Raw genomic sequence first — 17,195 nt, 5'->3', positions numbered from 1 at the left:
TAGCTTTTAATAACATTGTCTATCATGCCAATGTAACTTGTACGTATTTGCTGTTAACGACATCCAAGAAGCTTGACAGCATCTTTGACAAAGCAACCCGCTTGATTGGGGTTGCATCCACAAACATCCACTCCCTCCACCACCAATGCTCAGCAGCAGCAGTGTGTACTACCTACAAGATTTACTGCAGAAATTCACCAAAGATCCTCAGACATCGCCTTCCAAACACATGACCACTTTCATCTAGAAGGACAAGAGCAATAGACATATGAGAAAACCACCACCTGCAAGTTCCCCTCCAAACCATTCACCATCCTGACATGGAAATATATCGCCACCGTTCCTTCACTGTCGCTGGACCAAAATCCTGGAATTCCCTCACTGATGGCATTGTGAGTCAGCCCACAGCAGGTGGACTGCAGCGGTTCAAGAAGGCAGCTCACCATCATTTTCTTAAGGGCAACTAGGGACGGGCAATAAATGCTGGCACAGCCAGTGACACCCACATCCCACAGATGAGAAAAAAGAGAGCCTCTTCTCATTAGACTGCCAAGTAGTTTTGCTTCACCATGCTAGATGAAGCAGATTCAATGAGAAAAGAGGATTGTGGTAGCTAATCTACCAGATGTACCCAGCATGGTGAACCGTGGTGAGGATTCAACATCCAATACAACCAAGGGAGCAATGAGAAAAAGCACAATAGGATATTTTCTGGCCTTCTCAGGTGGTCAAAACTAGTCCGAGGCCATAAAGTTTCAAAAAGAATAACTTAATCTATTAGCATTCCTGTGAATATCCAAATGGGAATTTTCCCTTTGGGCAATTTAGGTGCTTTGCTGCAGCTGGACACAGGACAATCACTGTGTTCATTGTTCAGACCTGGTCAAAAGCAAACATTCCCTTCAAATATCCACCTAACAAGTAGTTTCTAAGCGGGATGGCTGCAAATTTGGAAACTTTTCTTTGTGTAATGACAACCCATCCTTCGTATTTGCTGATGATGTGACAAAGTGCATGGAATGTTAAAATGTGTCCTGCCTTATTTTTAAAAAAATACATTTAGGTTGAATGCTCCTAGAATCCCTGTCAGTTATCTTGTTAGATAATTATGCAGGAATACTGATGTCTAAGCTATTGAAAATTACTGAAGTATTTTTGTGAAAGTACTGAAAAGTGAAGCAATACTAATGGAAACTGTCTTGGAAAAGAAACTGAACAAAGAAGTGTTGGACATGTGATTGGACTGGAATGGCAACACAAAAAAGAGTCTGTGTTCATTAGTTACTATTATGGCTGGATTAATCACAGTTAACTTCCATTTTCACTAGTAAACAGTGAAGTTTGAAAGACATACTCTCAGTGCAACAAGCAAAAAGTTCAACATAACATCAAAGAATGATTACATCCAGAGCTCTCATCTTCTACTCAATTTCCACCAGCCACAAGCAGTGACGTCTATTTGGGAATATTAATGCCATCTTTATAATACTGCAGGCTAGTGCTACTACTGCCAATTTGATTCCTCTTACATATTCTAACGGGATATAAGAGAAAGCATTGCTCGTCTCAAATGTTGAGATGCTTGCAAAAGCCTTTTGAGTAATAATAGAATGAAACACTAAAATGTTTTGTTACAATGAACTGACCTGAAGTTGGGAAGTGTCTTCATCCCTTCGCAGGTGAAGCATGTAGCCTCGCTGGCAGAACACGGTGCATTGGTCCCCATTGTAGCGCCCAGTGCCAGTGCAGTTCACCACCGCATTTTGCAGGTTGAGTTCCTGACAGTCAGTAGCTTCACAAGAATAGTGGACACAACTGAGGCAGGGAGGAAATAAATTGTGCAAATGTTAGAGTTGCAATTTTCATGTGGTAAAATGGTCTTGCTTTTTCCTTTAGTTTACAAAAAAAATACCGTTATGATCCATTTGGGAAAGTGTGCTGATCCTCAGACCCCACTACTTCCAGGGTGGTCATGAAAGTTAATGCTTTGATCAAAACGTGCAGTCACTGATTTACCGGTCTGTTGGAATCATTGAGTATGGGAGTTGGGACATCATGTTGCAGCTGCACAGGACATTGGTGAGGCCACTTTTAGTGTACTGTATACATTTCTGGTGTCCCTGCTATAAGAAGGATGTTATTAAATTGGAAAAGATGCAAAAATGAGTTACAAGGATGTTACTGAGACTGGAGGTTTTCAGTTATAAGGAAAGGCTGGGACTACTTTTTTCCATGGAGCATAGGAGGGTGAGGAATGACCTTATAGAAGTTTATAAAATCATGTGTGGCATGGATAGGGTGAATAGCCAAGGTCTTTGCCTCAGGGTAGGAGAGTCCAAAACTAGCAGATATAGGATGAGAGTGGAAAGATTTAAAAGGGACCTGAGGGATAACTTTTACACAGATAGTGGTGCATATGTGTAATGAACTGTCAGATGAAGTGGTAAATGCAGATACAGTTACAATTACAACATTTAAAAAAAACATTTGGACAGGTAAATGAAGAGGAAAGGTTTAGTGGGATATGGACTAAAAGCATGCAAATGGGACAAGTTTAGTTTGGGAAACCTGGTCAGCATGAATGAGTTGGACTGAAGGGTCTGTTTCTGTGCTATATGACTGTATTACTCTACACATTAACCAAAGACATTGACTAGAACTATTAATGAGAAATATTGCTTTTGAGAAATAAATAAATTTTAATCACAAATAAACAGCCATGAACTGTCAACATACAGTGCTGCCAGTTAAAATCCTCACCACCTTTTAAAAACTGCATACATAAACAAATAGACAGACACAGGCAAACAAAAAAAAAATGTTTTTATGGATGGAGAGCAAAAAAACCACGGAACTACAATTCAATAGCAGCAGTTCACTCAGCTAAGCATTATGCTGGCCAGTACTTTCTGCTCTTTCATCTCCCTTCGTTAGGGTCTTTTCATCTCTTTATACAGGACAATTGATACACTGGATATGAAACATTTTAATTACTGGTTCAATACAACAGTTGACAGCAACTAGTGGGAGAAAATATGTGGTTTGCTTCAGGTAATCCCTCTTCAAAGAGAGAGAGAGACATAATATTTGCCCTTTCAGGATTTTTTTAGATTAGATTACTTACAGTGTGGAAACAGGCCCTTCGGCCTAACAAGTTCACACCGCCCCGCCGAAGCGCAACCCACCCATACCCCTACATTTACCCCTTACCTAACACTACGGGCAATTTAGCATGACCAATTCACCTGACCTGCACATCTTTGGATTGTGGGAGGAAACCGGAGCACCCGGAGGAAACCCACGCAAACACGGGGAGAACGTGCAAACTCCACACAGTCAGTCGCCTGAGGCGGGAACTAAGAACAAAGGAAGTTTTTTCACTGCATTGTTCATACACTTAGGCTGATCAACTACACAGGAATCAAGAGTTGCCATCAATGATGTGGTTTAGCTTCCACGACTAGTCATAATTGCCCTAACTAATCAGTTACATGTTGCCATAAGACCATAAGACCATAAAACGTAGAAGCGGAAATTAAGCCATTCCACCCATTGAGTCTGCTCTGCCATTCAACCATGGCTGATAAGTTTTCCCACCCCCTTCTCCCACTTTCTCCCAGCCAAATCCCACTTTGCTCATAACACACTGGTGTCATGATTCCTACAAGGGCGGCACGGTGGCTCAGTGGTTGGCACTGCTGCCTCACAGTGCCAGGGATCCAGGTTCGATTCCAGCCTTGGGTGATTGTCTGTGTGGAGTTTGCACATTCTCCCCGTGTCTGCGTGGATTTCCTCCGGGTGCTCCGGTTTCCTCCCACAGTCGAAAGATGTGCCCGTAGTGTTAAGGGCATTAGCCAGGGGTGAATGTAGGGGAATGGGTCTGGGTGGGTTGCTCTTCGGAAGGTCAGTGTGGACTCGTTGGGCCAAAGGGCGTGTTTCCACACTGTAGGGAATCTAATCAAATAGCTTCCTTACTTTGTAAACAAAGCAACACATGCAATGAGTTTCAAAAACTTGTATTTTGAAGTGTCAAAATTCCTTCCACAGTCCTTCAGTTTCAAACCAGTCCTTTTAGATCATCTATTCTGCAGTTAGAAATGCAGAAAATAAAATGATATGGTGCTTACAACGCTTAGATTTGGCACCTTGCTGATGAACAGGTACACATGCCCAGAAACACAGTGCTTGGATCTCCTTAGTCTTCATTGACTTGCCTGTGTCAGTCATAGAACACTTTAAGGAGCCTCAGCTCTTTCAAGCCAAAATTGTAAGACTGACCTTGATAGTCAAAAAGCTTTCAAATAATTTAAATAAAAACATCTTTTTGTTATCGTAAAACACGGGATAAAACAAGATATCTGTTACATGCTGCACCGGGGTGGATGTCAAGGGTCCGAATTTCAATTATTGAGGATAGCAGCTGCCAGCTGTGGTGTTAGATATTTCACAGCCCAAGTTGATAACAAAAACAAGAAGCACCAATGTTGTTAAGTCGTATTAAGTCACATACTCCAGCGACCAGCTGAGATTTTCTTTCCATTTGACCCAGTCATTGATTTTTAACAACTTTGCTATTATACTATTTATAGACACAGAAGATTTCTGTTCAAAATCTTACAACACTGAGGTTCAAAATCGATTGTTAAAAGTAAAGGGCATGAGGTAATTTTCCCAGTATTTGTTGGTGACAGCACAGTCTGGCTGTACATTGCACTTTTATAGATGAGAAGATGCAGTTATGTTATTTACTTAATAGCTGATTTCTATAAAGGATACCAACTATTCACTGACAAATTTGATTTGCCTCCCTAAAATAACCTTAATGAATCTAGTCTCCTCAACAAACTCAGCTAAATCTGATCTAGTTGTGGCTTTGCATGATCAGGACTGCCTCCTCAATCACCAATTCCTCACAGACTCCTTGCTAAACTCTGATCATCCCCTTACTCACCTTGCCCAACTCTGAAAATTGTAGCGACCTTGTGGTTATTATAGTATGTGCTGATTTCCTCACAACTACATCATCCAAAATGGAATTGTTAGGTTCCAGGAGTAAAAATTCCATGTTTGTGTGTTCAGAGGGATACATTGTTGCACATGTACCTGATGAACATATATGGTGCAGAATAGTGCATTTATGGGATGGATTTTAAACATTTACATAGTCAGTGGTGTTCAAAGCCAATTCATTGCCTTGGGTCCAATGGAAAGTGTCTGCAAGACAACCCAGTCCAACTATGATACTGCAGAAGAACTGCACCAGACTGCCATATGAAAGGCTGGGTTTCTTGGTCAGAAAATTACCATAGTGAAACATAGTAAGTTCCCAGATCCTACAGCCCTGGTGAGGAGATGTGTTTCGAGAAACTGTGATTTATGGCTCCATTTGAGTACAGCTCTTTACTGGAGTGAGAGGAAGGATTGGTGACTTGGTGCTAAGGTGCGAGACACAGATTGAAATTGTCAATAAATATTGGTATTAGTTTGACTTTCCTACTTGACAGGAAGCAAGTAACAGTGGGTCAGCCTGATTTGCTTTACCATTTCATCCTTAATTCTTCATCCCTGAGCAGGAACATTGAATCACTGTTGCTTCATTGTACTAAACAGATGCAAAATATATTAGGGTTTTAGCAGCTGGAATTCCAGTTGACTTTTTGTCCCTAACCTGGGGTGTTATTTGTACTCCCAAGTGACTCAGAGGCATCTGGGATCAAGTATGTTTCCATAAAAGGAGATGTTTTTAATTGTTCTCTGTGACTCTCATTTTTTACAATACATTACTTTAATGTGATTGCAATGATCCCATTTTAAAACGTCAAGTAATCATAGTACATTCATTCACTAGCTCTAGATATTTAAATATTACTAAGTACCGATAGTTATGTTTCTTATGAAGAGTGCAATAAATGATTATTTCCGATAACACATCTCGTAGGATTTATCGATTTTTTTCATTCTTGCCAACATAAACTCACCAAATATTCCAACAGGTTTCCATTCCAACAAAATGTCTGAAACTAATCCCATCAGATCCCAAAGGGCTTTGCAATCAATTGCCTTATGAGTTTGTCTCATTAATGGCTTTCTATTTTCTTCACTTTTTGTTTATTTTCATTTTAACTTTTCTAACCATGGCATGAGTAAAATAGATGTTTAATTAACAGTCCTCTGGGCTTCATTGAGCTCTCTCTACATTTGACCCAGTCACCAATCCTGAACAGATTTATTGTGCTCTCTAGGTGTTCAGAATTTTTGTTTGATCCAAAGTTCTGATGCGAATGAATATCCACCAGATATACCATGCATCCCGGTCAGTGAGAATATTTGCTCGAAAGCTGGAGGATCAACAAGTGCAGTCAGAGCAATGAAAAGAAACAAAAAGCGGCTGCTCCCTCTGATATTTTGCTATTTATTTCCAGCCAATATAAATATTGCATTGTGAATTAATAAGTTGAAATTTCAGGTTTTTTGTCAATTGTACTGGGTAATGCAATAGGCCAAACCATCAGCGACTTTGAATAAACTACATGGAACCACAGAAGAGAACTACCACAACAGCTGGTCTTCGGCACACTGCTCAGCCTGCTGGAACAACCAGCCTGTGGGCGGCACGGTGGTGCAGTGGTTAGCACTGTTGCCTCACAGCGCCAGAGACCCGAGTTCAAATCCCGCCTCAGGCAACTGACTGTGTGGAGTTTGCACATTCTCCCCGTGTCTGTGTGGGTTTCCTCCGGGTGCTCCGGTTTCCTCCCAAAGTCCAAAAATGTGCAGGTCAGGTGAATTGGCCATGCTAAATTGCCCCTAGTGTTAGGTGAAGGGGTAAATGTAGGGGAATGGGTCTGGGTGGGCTGCGCTTCGGCGGGTTGGTGTGGACTTGTTGGGCCGAAGGGCCTGTTTCCACACTGTAAGTAATCTAATCTAAAAACAATTGCCTGGCCATTCATCCTCCCATTAGGTTATCGCTTGCTGACCACTCCTTCTGCAATTGTTCACACTCTTTTAATTTTAATGGTCCTTTGTTTAAAAGACTGTGCCTTACAAAATGCTTGTGCCATTGAACAAAACTGGTGTCTGATAGTTTGTGCTTTCTTATTCCCGATGTCTTTGCAACATATCAACCTTGTAGCATGAGAACTGAAAGAATATGACTCAAGAAATTGTCATTTGGCCAACCAGCTCAGCCATTTCAAGAACTTGACATAATCTTATTCCCGAACTGTTTGATGCAACCTTCTAATGTCCTGATTGCAAGATCTGTATGATCATATTTTGATTGTCAAAAGTAATTATACAAAATTATTTATCCATGCTTGCATTTGCACTATTCACCACTGAGTTTTTCCCCACAACTATCAATCCCTCCAGGACCCTGTTTTCAGATGGATCTTCTGTTTACTGTGGTACATTTCACCAACTTTACCTATTCCCTCCAATCTTACTCCCAGGTTCCTAAATCTCCTCTTATTAAAACAAAACATTTCGCGGTAATGAAGTGTTTGGAATGTTCAACTTGAACTAACTGACGGAAAGAGTCCTTAGTTTTAAGGGCGTGCACCCATGTAAAGAGAAACAAAGATGTGGTAAATCAGCGAAGAGCGACTGAACAGCATGAAACTAGTCCCTTAAAAAAAATCCTTGGAGAAAGGCTGAGAGACATGAAGGTGTTCCACAGATTTGAGGGCCAAGGAGGAATAAATTGAGTTGGGAGAATCTCTATGTCAATATCAAGGGGATACGGAGAAAGGAGAGTGTATGATAGGCACTTAGGGGAAACAAAAGAAGAAAATTAAGAGGAGCATTGACCACAATTGCTGTCGAAGAAATGTATTTGTATGTATTGGCTGGCTTGTGCTCATCATGTGATTTCTACCTGTTTTGTAACTTGCTTTCACTTTAGCAATAGCCGTCATTAAAACACATTACTTGACACATGATATCAAAAGTGGACAGCTGAAATTGTGTGGATTTTCAAAGCCTGTAAGACAGCCTGTTTAGAAAAGCAACGAATAATTAAAACTCCGAAATGTTGTGTGAGTCAGAACGACTGGGATATGTCCATCTCTACCACGTTGGAGATGCGTGGGGAATATGTGACAGATTTGAAATTGATTCCAGATTCATTGAGGAAATAAAGCAATCGCTATAGAATTAAATAAAAAGACTGAGCAAATGAAAGCTTCAGTGCAGGGGATTGAGTGCTCCAGGCACTGCTGAGGTAGGGAGACTTCTAAAGAAAACAGTTGAAGATTTGAGATTGTCAATCACCAGCAAGAGCACATTAATGGGCGAACTGATGAGGCTTCGCATTGTGCTGAGACACATTCAAAGTTAAATGAGAACAATGTATTGGGGTAAAATGAAGAAATATTTGCAGAAGGGCCAGAAGGAACAGCTGACTGTCCTTGCAGGTTAGTGAATGAGAGGGTGTTCCCCCATTAATTTTTTTTATCCACAGTTTAAACAAAGGCCTCAACCACATGACCGGGATAGTTAGAAGTGACAGGTTGCCGTCCTGCTGTCACTGATGCCATGCAGAGAACGAGGGCTTCAATGCCTGGCTGAAGAACTGCTCCCATCCCTGCTCTGAATCCGGGATGCCATTACCTGGGATTGCTTCCCAACATTTTAGTGGATCTGGAAGCTGACTGGAAGTCAACCTCTGACAATAGACTTTAATGGCCCTTAACCAGTCTGCTTCCCATACCTTTCCCACTGGTTGCAAACCTCAGTCCCACTTCAGGAGACTGGCTTGGAGGCAGAATGTGACTGGGGGACTAGCCTGTCAGTTCGTGATGTGAAATTGCATAACTGACTGCCTCCCTGTCCTGCCCCACTGGGGGCTAAAGACCCTTATCTGCTGTGCAGCTAAGCTGGCAATATCACTCTTTTCTCTTCAGCCAGAAGTTTATGGGGTTGAGAAGTGCAACATACTGTGCAAAATAGGACAGACAGGCAACTGAGCAAACAAAAAAAGTGGTTCATGAATAATAGGTATGAACCACAAACTAAACCAAATGAAGGGTAAGGTAACTGATATACAAATGATTGCACAATGCACACAGCTTCAGAAAGGCATGACTGGAAGCATTAAAGCAGAATAAAAATGAATAAGGGCATTAGTGACGTGTGTTGAAGTATACAATCCTGGAAATCCAGGATTCAAGTATCTGTTTGGGATAAATAAACAGCATGAACATGCCCTTCCAGTCATATGGAGTACTGAGGAGGATTTGAATGTTAAAAATGCGACATATATGATATATATAGCATCATGGCACGATTACATGAAGATATCTGAATTCTGCAAACTTTCAGAATGTTTTGGGAGCATCAGATTCTCAAAACATTGCAATTATACTATTCACTGAAGGAAGATGCTCAAACGGGTTTGTGAATGGGAGAGGTGACAGTTTGTACAACTTTGATAGAGCAACTTTTGTTATCAACATGACTACATTTTAAATTCTCCCATCTTTTCCTTTATGACTTGGAGGTGCCTGTGTTAGACTGGGGTAGACAAATTTGAATATGACGTAGAGCCAGGTTATAGTCCAACAGATTTACTTGGAAGCATTAGCTTTCAGAGCACCGCTCCTTCATCAGGTGGTTGTGGAGGTTAAGAACATGCTCACAGAATTTATAGCCAAAGGAGTTCAGTGTCATGGAGATGTGATACAGTAAACAATCTTAGATTAAAACTTTTATTTTTTATCATGGGATATGCTGGTTTCTGTTCTTTGATATGTAAATCCTAGAACTTCTTTTAAATTATATTCTCAAGTTAGCTCAGCTTTTTAAACAATAGGTGTGAGGTCTGTCAATGTCCCAATGCTATTTCAGACTGATGAACCCTCTGCATAGATTTACATGGATTCATGCAGTTTTTGAGCAAAATAAAATGTAATTCTGCAAAAACAAATTCACCCCATAAACTTATACATGTGCGCATGTAGGAGCGACAGATTGAGTGTGCATGTGAGTGTGTGTGTGCAAGTGCACATGATAGAGTATGTGTGTATATATGAGTGTGTGCGTATGCTTGGTTAAGTGTGCCTGTGAGTGGGAAGGGGTATGTGTGTTAGTGTGAGTGCGGGGGCAGGTGTATGTATGTACATATGAGAGAGAGCTTGTGTATGAGGGAGGGTCTGCACGTGTGTGTGTGTGTGTGTGTGTGTGTGAGACAGAGAGCGTGTGTCGGGCAGTGGAGTCACCTGTAGTGAGACATGAACCCAAGGTCCCGGTTGAGGTCATCCCCATGGGTACCAAACTTTGCAATCAGCTTCTGCTCAGCCACTTTGCTTTGTTGCTTGTTCCGAAATCCGCCTTGGAGGATGGTCACCTAAAGGTCCGAAGCCGAATGTCTGGGACCGCTGAAGTGTTCCCCAACTAGGAGGGAACACTCCTGCCTGGTGATTGTTGTGCGGTGTCCATTCATCTGTTGTTGTGGCATCTGCTCGGTCTCGCCAATGTACCATGCCTCAGGGCATCCTTGCCTGCAGTGTATGACATAGGCCATGTTGGCCAAGTCACATGAGTGCTTGCCGTGTACATGGTGGGAGGTGTCCCCATGTGTAATGGTGTTACCCGTGTCGATACTCTGACATGTCTTGTAGCGGCTGTTGTGGCAGGGTTGTATGCTGTTGTTGTCCTGAAGGCTGGGCAGTTTGCTACAAATCATGATCTGTTTAAGGTTTGGTGGTTGTTTAAAGGCGAGAGGAAGAGGCGTGGGGAAGATCTTGGCAAGGTGCTCATCCTCATCGATAATGTATTGCAGGCCGCGAAGAACATGGCATTGTCATTCGGCTCCAGGGAAGTACTAGATAACCTGAACTATCTTGTGAATATAATTTAAAAGAAGCTCTGGGATTTACATATCAAAGAACAAAAACCAGCATATCCCTTGATAAAAGATGAAAGATTTAATCAAAGATTGTTTGCTGTATCGCATCTCCATGACACTGGACTCCTTTGGCTATAAATTCTGTGAGCATGATCTTAACCTCCACAGCCACCTGATGAAGGAGTGGCGCTTCAAAAGCTAATGCTTCCAAATGAACCTGTTGGACTATAACTTGATGTTGTGTGAAATTTAATCTTTTCCTTTATGGAAGGTTCTGACTGATGCTTAAGTTTTGTATCTGACCCAACTGGCTATACCTGATATGTGAGCTAAGACAACGAATTAGTATCGGGACGTTATTCAGTGATGAGAGATCTCACAACTGTACCCTAGGATAATGATCAACTCAACCTAAAAAAGGGTTTCTGTTTTTCTTTGTGTTAGGTTAGTCAGTTTGCAGATGATACCAAAATTGGAGGTGTAGTGGATAGTGAAAAAAGTTACCTCAAAGTACAACGGATCTTGCTCAGATAAGCTACTGGACCAAGGAATGGCAGTTGCAGCTTAGTTTAGGTAAATGTGAGGTGCTGCGTTTTGGAGATGCAAGTTAGGGCAGGACTTACACACTTAATAGTAAGATCCTGGGGAGTGTTGCTGAATAAATAAACTTTGGAGTGCAGTTCGTAGTTCCTTGAAAGTGGAGTCCCAGGTAGATAGGATAGTGAAGAAAGCATTTGGTATGCTTTCCTTTATTGTTGAGTGTATTGAGTATTGGAGTTGGGAGGTCATGTTGCAGCCACTTTTGGAATATTGCATGCAATTCTGGTCTCACTACTATAAAAAGGATGTTGTGAAACTTGAAAGAGTTCAGAAAAGATCTCCAAGGATGTTGCCAGGGTTGGAAGATTTGAGCTATAGGGAGAAGCTGAATAGGCTGGGGCTGTATTCCCTGGAGTGCCAAAGGTTGAAGAGTGACCTTATAGAGGTTTACAAAACCATGAGAAGCATAGGTAGGGAGAATAGCCAAAGTCCTTTCCCTGGAGTGGAGGAGTCCAAAACTACAGGGCATAGGTTTAAGGTAAGAGGAGAAAGATTTAAAAGGGACCAAAAGGGCAACTTTTCCATGTAGAAGGAGGTGCGTGTGTATGGAATGAGCTGTCAGAAGAACAGGTGGAGGTTGGTAACAAATACAACATTTAAAAGGCATTTGGATGGGTACATGATTAGGAAAGGTTTAGAGAGATATGAGCCAAGTGCTGGCAAATGGGACTCAATTCATTTGGGATATCTGATCAGTATGGACGAGTTGGACCGAAGGCTCTGTTTCCGTGCTGTACAACTCTGCCTCAATGACTTAATGGCCATGGAGGTGGAAAATGACAGGGTTTAAGGTGAGAGGGGAAAGATTTAAAAAGGACCTAAGGGGCACCTCTTCACACTGATAGTGGTGCATGTATGGAATGAGCTGCCAGAGAAAGTGGTGGAGGCTGGTACAATTACATCATTTAAAAGGCAACTGGATAGTTTTACAAATAGGAAGGGTTTAAAGAGATATGGGGCATATGCTGGCAAAAGGAACTAGATTAATTTAGAATATCTGATTGGCATGGACGAGTTCACCAAAGAGTCTGTTTCTATGCTGTACAACTCTGACTGTATGACGCGATAACTCTAAAGCCAACAAACATTTTGAAGTTTATTTACAGCACTAATCACAGTTGCACATACGTAGTCCAGGTTAAGCACTTACTTATGTTTTTGTACACTACCTAAACATGACAGACTGACTGTACTGACATGTTACACAGAAAACATGACTGAAGATGAAATGGGTATTTGTATACCTCAGCATCATGTATTGCGATATGATTTGATTAAAGGTACTGGACATAGTGTCTGGAATCTATGCCAGAAGTAACAACCTTGTTGGAGTGAATACTTAATTGCAATCCGTGAAATTCCTTTACTGTTCTAAGTTCTCATTTCCAAATCTTAATCTGGTGTATATTTTCATTACTATTAAACTAAATGAGTAGGTATCATAAATCAATCTCCAGATCTGGATACAACTGCAAAACAGGAGCATCTGAAGTCAAGAACTGAGAATCTTTCTGGTATGTAATCTTATGTTTGTCCAACTTTACTAACTTTTTGTTCCCCTGCAAAGTCCCTTCAAAGAATGCCCACTTTGAAGAAGTTCTCTGCCTCCTTCAGAAAAACACCACCCCTCCTCACCTCCATCCAGGGCCCCAAACAATCCTTCCAGGTGAGACAGACATTCACTTGCCTCTCTTCCAACTTAGTTTACGACATCAGGTGCTCCTGGTGTGGTCTTGTCTACATCGGGGAGACCAAATGTAAACTTAGGGAACAGTTCACTGAGCATCTCAGCCCATTTTAATTCCCTTTCCCACTCCCTTTCCAACATGACCATCCTTAGCCTCCTCCATTGCCACAACGAACCAAACCACAAATTGGAGGAACAATACCTCAACTTCGGCCTGGGCAGCCTACAGGCTGGCGGACCCAACACTGAGTTCTCCAATTTTAAATAACCTCCCTTCCCTTCCCCCGACTCCCTTCCCAGCCCTTCTCCCTACTTCCACTCCTCCCAGCCACCAACCAGATTCATTCCTCCCATTCACCAACCAGGCCATGCCTTCTTTCTGTCTTCACCTAGCCCTACTTCACCACCCTGCCCTCACCACCCCCTTTATATGCAGCTCACCTGACACCCACCCCCACTCCTGAAGAAGGGTTACGCCCGAAACGTCAACTTCTCCATCTCCAGATGCTGCCTGGCTTGCTGTGCTCTTACAGACTCCTGCTTGTCAATTTTAGCGATGGGCTGTTTTTCCTGAATTTTAATGCTCGAGATGTTTATATACATTCTTAATGATTGAAGTAGTAAAGTGAATGGATGGTCCATTCTCCATTGGTGATCTGGCAATCTTCACCGTCTTCCATGCAACAATGTAACTAGACCATGAAAGTCTATAAATCCATTTTAGTGCACTGTCAGATGTGTTTACATTAAATTGACAGATGTAGTATCTTAAAGATGTATAAAATTTGAGATATCCAAGCTATAGAGTCATAGAATTTTAGAGATGTACAGCATGGAAACAGACCCTTCGGTCCAACCTGTCCACGCCGACCAGATATCCCAACCCAATCTAGTCCCACCTGCCAGCACCTGGCCCATATCCCTCCAAACCCTTCCTATTCATATACCCATCCAAATGTCTCTGAAATGTTGCAATTGTACCAGCCTCCACCACTTCCGCTGGCAGCTCATGCCATACACGTACAACGCTTTGCATGAAAAAGTTGCCCTTTAGCTTTCTTTTATATCTTTCCCCACTAACCCTAAACCTATGCCCTCTAGTTCTGGACTCCCTGACCCCAGGGAAAAGACTTTGTCTATTTATCCTTTCCATGCCCCTCAATAAGGTCACCCCTCATCTTCCGACGCTCCAGGGAAAACAGCCCCAGTCTGTTCAGCCTCTCCCTGCAGCTCAGATCCTCCAACCCTGGCAACATCCTTGTAAATCTTATTTGAACCCTTTCAAGTTTCACAACATCTTTCCAATAGGAAGGAGACCAGAATTGCACGCAATATTCCAACAGTGGCCTAACCAATGTCCTGTACAGCCGCAACATGACCTCCCAACTTCTGTACTCAATACTCTGACCAATAAACAAAAACATACCAAACGCCTTCTTCACTATCCTATCTACCTGTGACTCCACTTTCAAGGAGCTATGAACCTGCACTCCAAGGTCTCTTTGTTCAGCAACACTCCCTAGGACCTTACTATTAAGTGTATAAGTCCTGCTAAGATTTGCTTTCCCAAAATGCAGCACACCTTACATTTATCTGAATTAAACTCCATCTGCCACTTCTCAGCCCATTGGCCCATCTCGTCAAGATTCTGTTGTAATCTGAGATAACCCTCTTTGCTGTCCACTACACCTCCAATTTTGGTGTCATCTGCAAACCTACTAACTACCTCTTATGCTCGCATCCAAATCATTTATGTAAATGACAAAAAGTAGAGAACCTAGCACCGATCCTTATGGCACTCCACTGGTCACAGGCCTACAGTCTGAAAAACAACCCTCCACCACCACCCTCTGTCTTCTACCTTTGAGCCAGTTCTGTATCCAAATGGCTAGTTCTCCCTGTATTCCATGAGATCTAACTTTGCTAATCAGTCTCCCATGGGGAACTTTGTCAAACGCCTTACTGAGGTCCATATAGATCACATCTACTGCTCTCCCCTTCTCAATCTTCTTTGTTATTTCTTCAAAACACTCAATCAAGTTTGTGAGACATGATTTCCCACGCACAAAGCCATGTTGACTATCCCTTATTAGTCCTTGCCTTTCAAAATACATGCACATCCTGTCCCTCAGGATTCCCTCCAACAATTTGCCCACCACCAAGGTCAGGCTCACCGGTCTATAGTTCCCTGGCTTGTCTTTACCGCCCTTCTTAAACAGTGGCACAACGTTTGCCAACCTCCAGTCTTCCAGCACCTCACCTGTGACTATCAATGATACAAATATCTCAGCAAAAGGCCCAGCAATCACTTCTCTTGCTTCCTACAGAGTTCTCAGGTACACCTGATCAGGTCCTGGGGATTTATCCACCTTTAACCATTTCAAGATATCCAGCACTTCCTCCTCTGTAATCTGGACATTTTGCAAGCAGTCACCATCTATTTCCCTACAGTCTAGATCTCCCATATCCTTTTCCACAGTAAATACTGATGCAAAATATTCACTTTCTGTGGCTCCACACAAAGGCCACCTTGCTGATCTTTGAGGGGCCCTATTCTCTCCCTAGTTGCCCTTTTGTCCTTAATATATTTGTAAAAACCCTTTGGATTCTCCTTAATTATATTTGCCAACGCTATCTCATGTCCCCGTTTTGCCCTCCTGATTTCCCTCTTAAGTATACTCCTACTTCCTTTATACTCTTCTAAGGACTCACTCGATCTATCCTGTCTATACCTGACATATGCTTCCTTCTTTTTCTTAACCACACCCTCAATTTCTTTAGTCATCCAGCATTCCCTATAACTACCAGCCTTTCTTTTCACCCTAACAGGAATATACTTTTTCTGGATTCTTGTTATTTCATTTCTGAAGGCTTCCCATTTTCCAGCCATCCCTTTTACCTGCAAACATCTGCCTCCAATCAGCTTTCAAAAGTTCTTGACTAATAGCATCAAAATTGGTCTTTCTCCAATTTAGAACTTCAACTCTTAGATCTGGCCTATCCTTTTCCATCACGATTTTAAAACGAATAGAATTATGGTCGCTGGCCCCAAAGTGCTCCCCCACTGACACCTCAGTCACCTGCCCTGCCTTATTTCCCAAGAGTAGCTCAAGTTTTGCACCTTCTCTAGTAGGTACATCTACATACTGAATCAGAAAATTGTCTTGTACGCACTTAAGAAATTCCTCACTATCTAAACTTTTAACACTATGGCAGTCCCAGTCGATGTTTGGAAAGTTAAAATCCCCTACCATAACTATCCTATTATTCTTACAGATAGTTGAGATCTCCTTACAAGTTTCTCAATTTCCCTCTGACTATTGGGAAGTCTATAATACAATCCCAATAAGGTGATCATCCCTTTCTTAGTTCTTAGTTCCACCCAAATAACTTCCCTGGATGTATTTCTGAGAATATCCTCCCTCAGCACAGCTGTAATGTTATTCCTAATCAAAAATGCCACTCCCCCTCCTCTCAGTTGAATTTACCTTGGCTATAATGTCCTCGTGCAATATTCTAAAAAGGTACAGAATATGGCAAAGTTCTGACACTAACACCATGGTTTTCATCTCGTGCAACCTCTTGTCATTTTCACTTTGTTTTTTTTAAGGAATGCTCGTATTAGATAGATAACCTACAGTGTGGAAACAGACCCTTTGGCCCAACAAGTCCACACCGACCCTTTGATGAGAAACACACACACCTACATTTATCCCTGACTAATCCACCTAACTCTATGTGCAATTTAGCAAGGCCTATTCACCTAACCTGCACATCTTTGGACTGTGGAGGAAATCCATGCAGACTTGGGAAGAATGTGCAAACTCCACACAGACAGTTGCCCGAGGTGGGAATTGAACCCGGGTCCCTGATGCTGTGAGGCAGCAATGCTAGCCATGGAGCCACTGTGCCGCCCCTGAGTTCTGAGCTTTTAAAAATAAATTTGTCTCTCTTTTAACACTGGGCTCTTCTTGTACTTGATCTACCTCTTGTGTTGCCATAGTCTCATCAGACTATCGGGGCTGCTCTCTCATTGGAGAGAAATGCCTGGTGATGATTTAAACT

General features: G+C 42.1%; 1 protein-coding gene across 3 annotated transcripts in view; it reads right to left on the bottom strand.

The window, feature by feature from the left end:
• Positions 1-17,195, bottom strand: part of pappaa (pregnancy-associated plasma protein A, pappalysin 1a) — a 336,995-nt gene that overhangs the window by 145,406 nt on the left and 174,394 nt on the right. For all 3 annotated transcript variants that reach the window (XM_043719937.2, XM_043719938.2, XM_043719939.2), the window contains exon 14: positions 1,647-1,815. In XM_043719937.2, coding sequence (XP_043575872.1) covers positions 1,647-1,815 — 169 coding nt within the window. The remainder of the gene's footprint in view (positions 1-1,646; positions 1,816-17,195) is intronic.

This window comes from Chiloscyllium plagiosum, unplaced genomic scaffold (assembly GCF_037043375.1).
Source record: "Chiloscyllium plagiosum isolate Xiang-an unplaced genomic scaffold, Cpla_swu_hap1 HiC_scaffold_21, whole genome shotgun sequence".
Classification (NCBI taxonomy): Eukaryota; Metazoa; Chordata; class Chondrichthyes; order Orectolobiformes; family Hemiscylliidae; genus Chiloscyllium; species Chiloscyllium plagiosum.
Note: the sequence above shows the minus strand (reverse complement) of the source record. Positions and strands in the feature narration are given on the sequence as shown.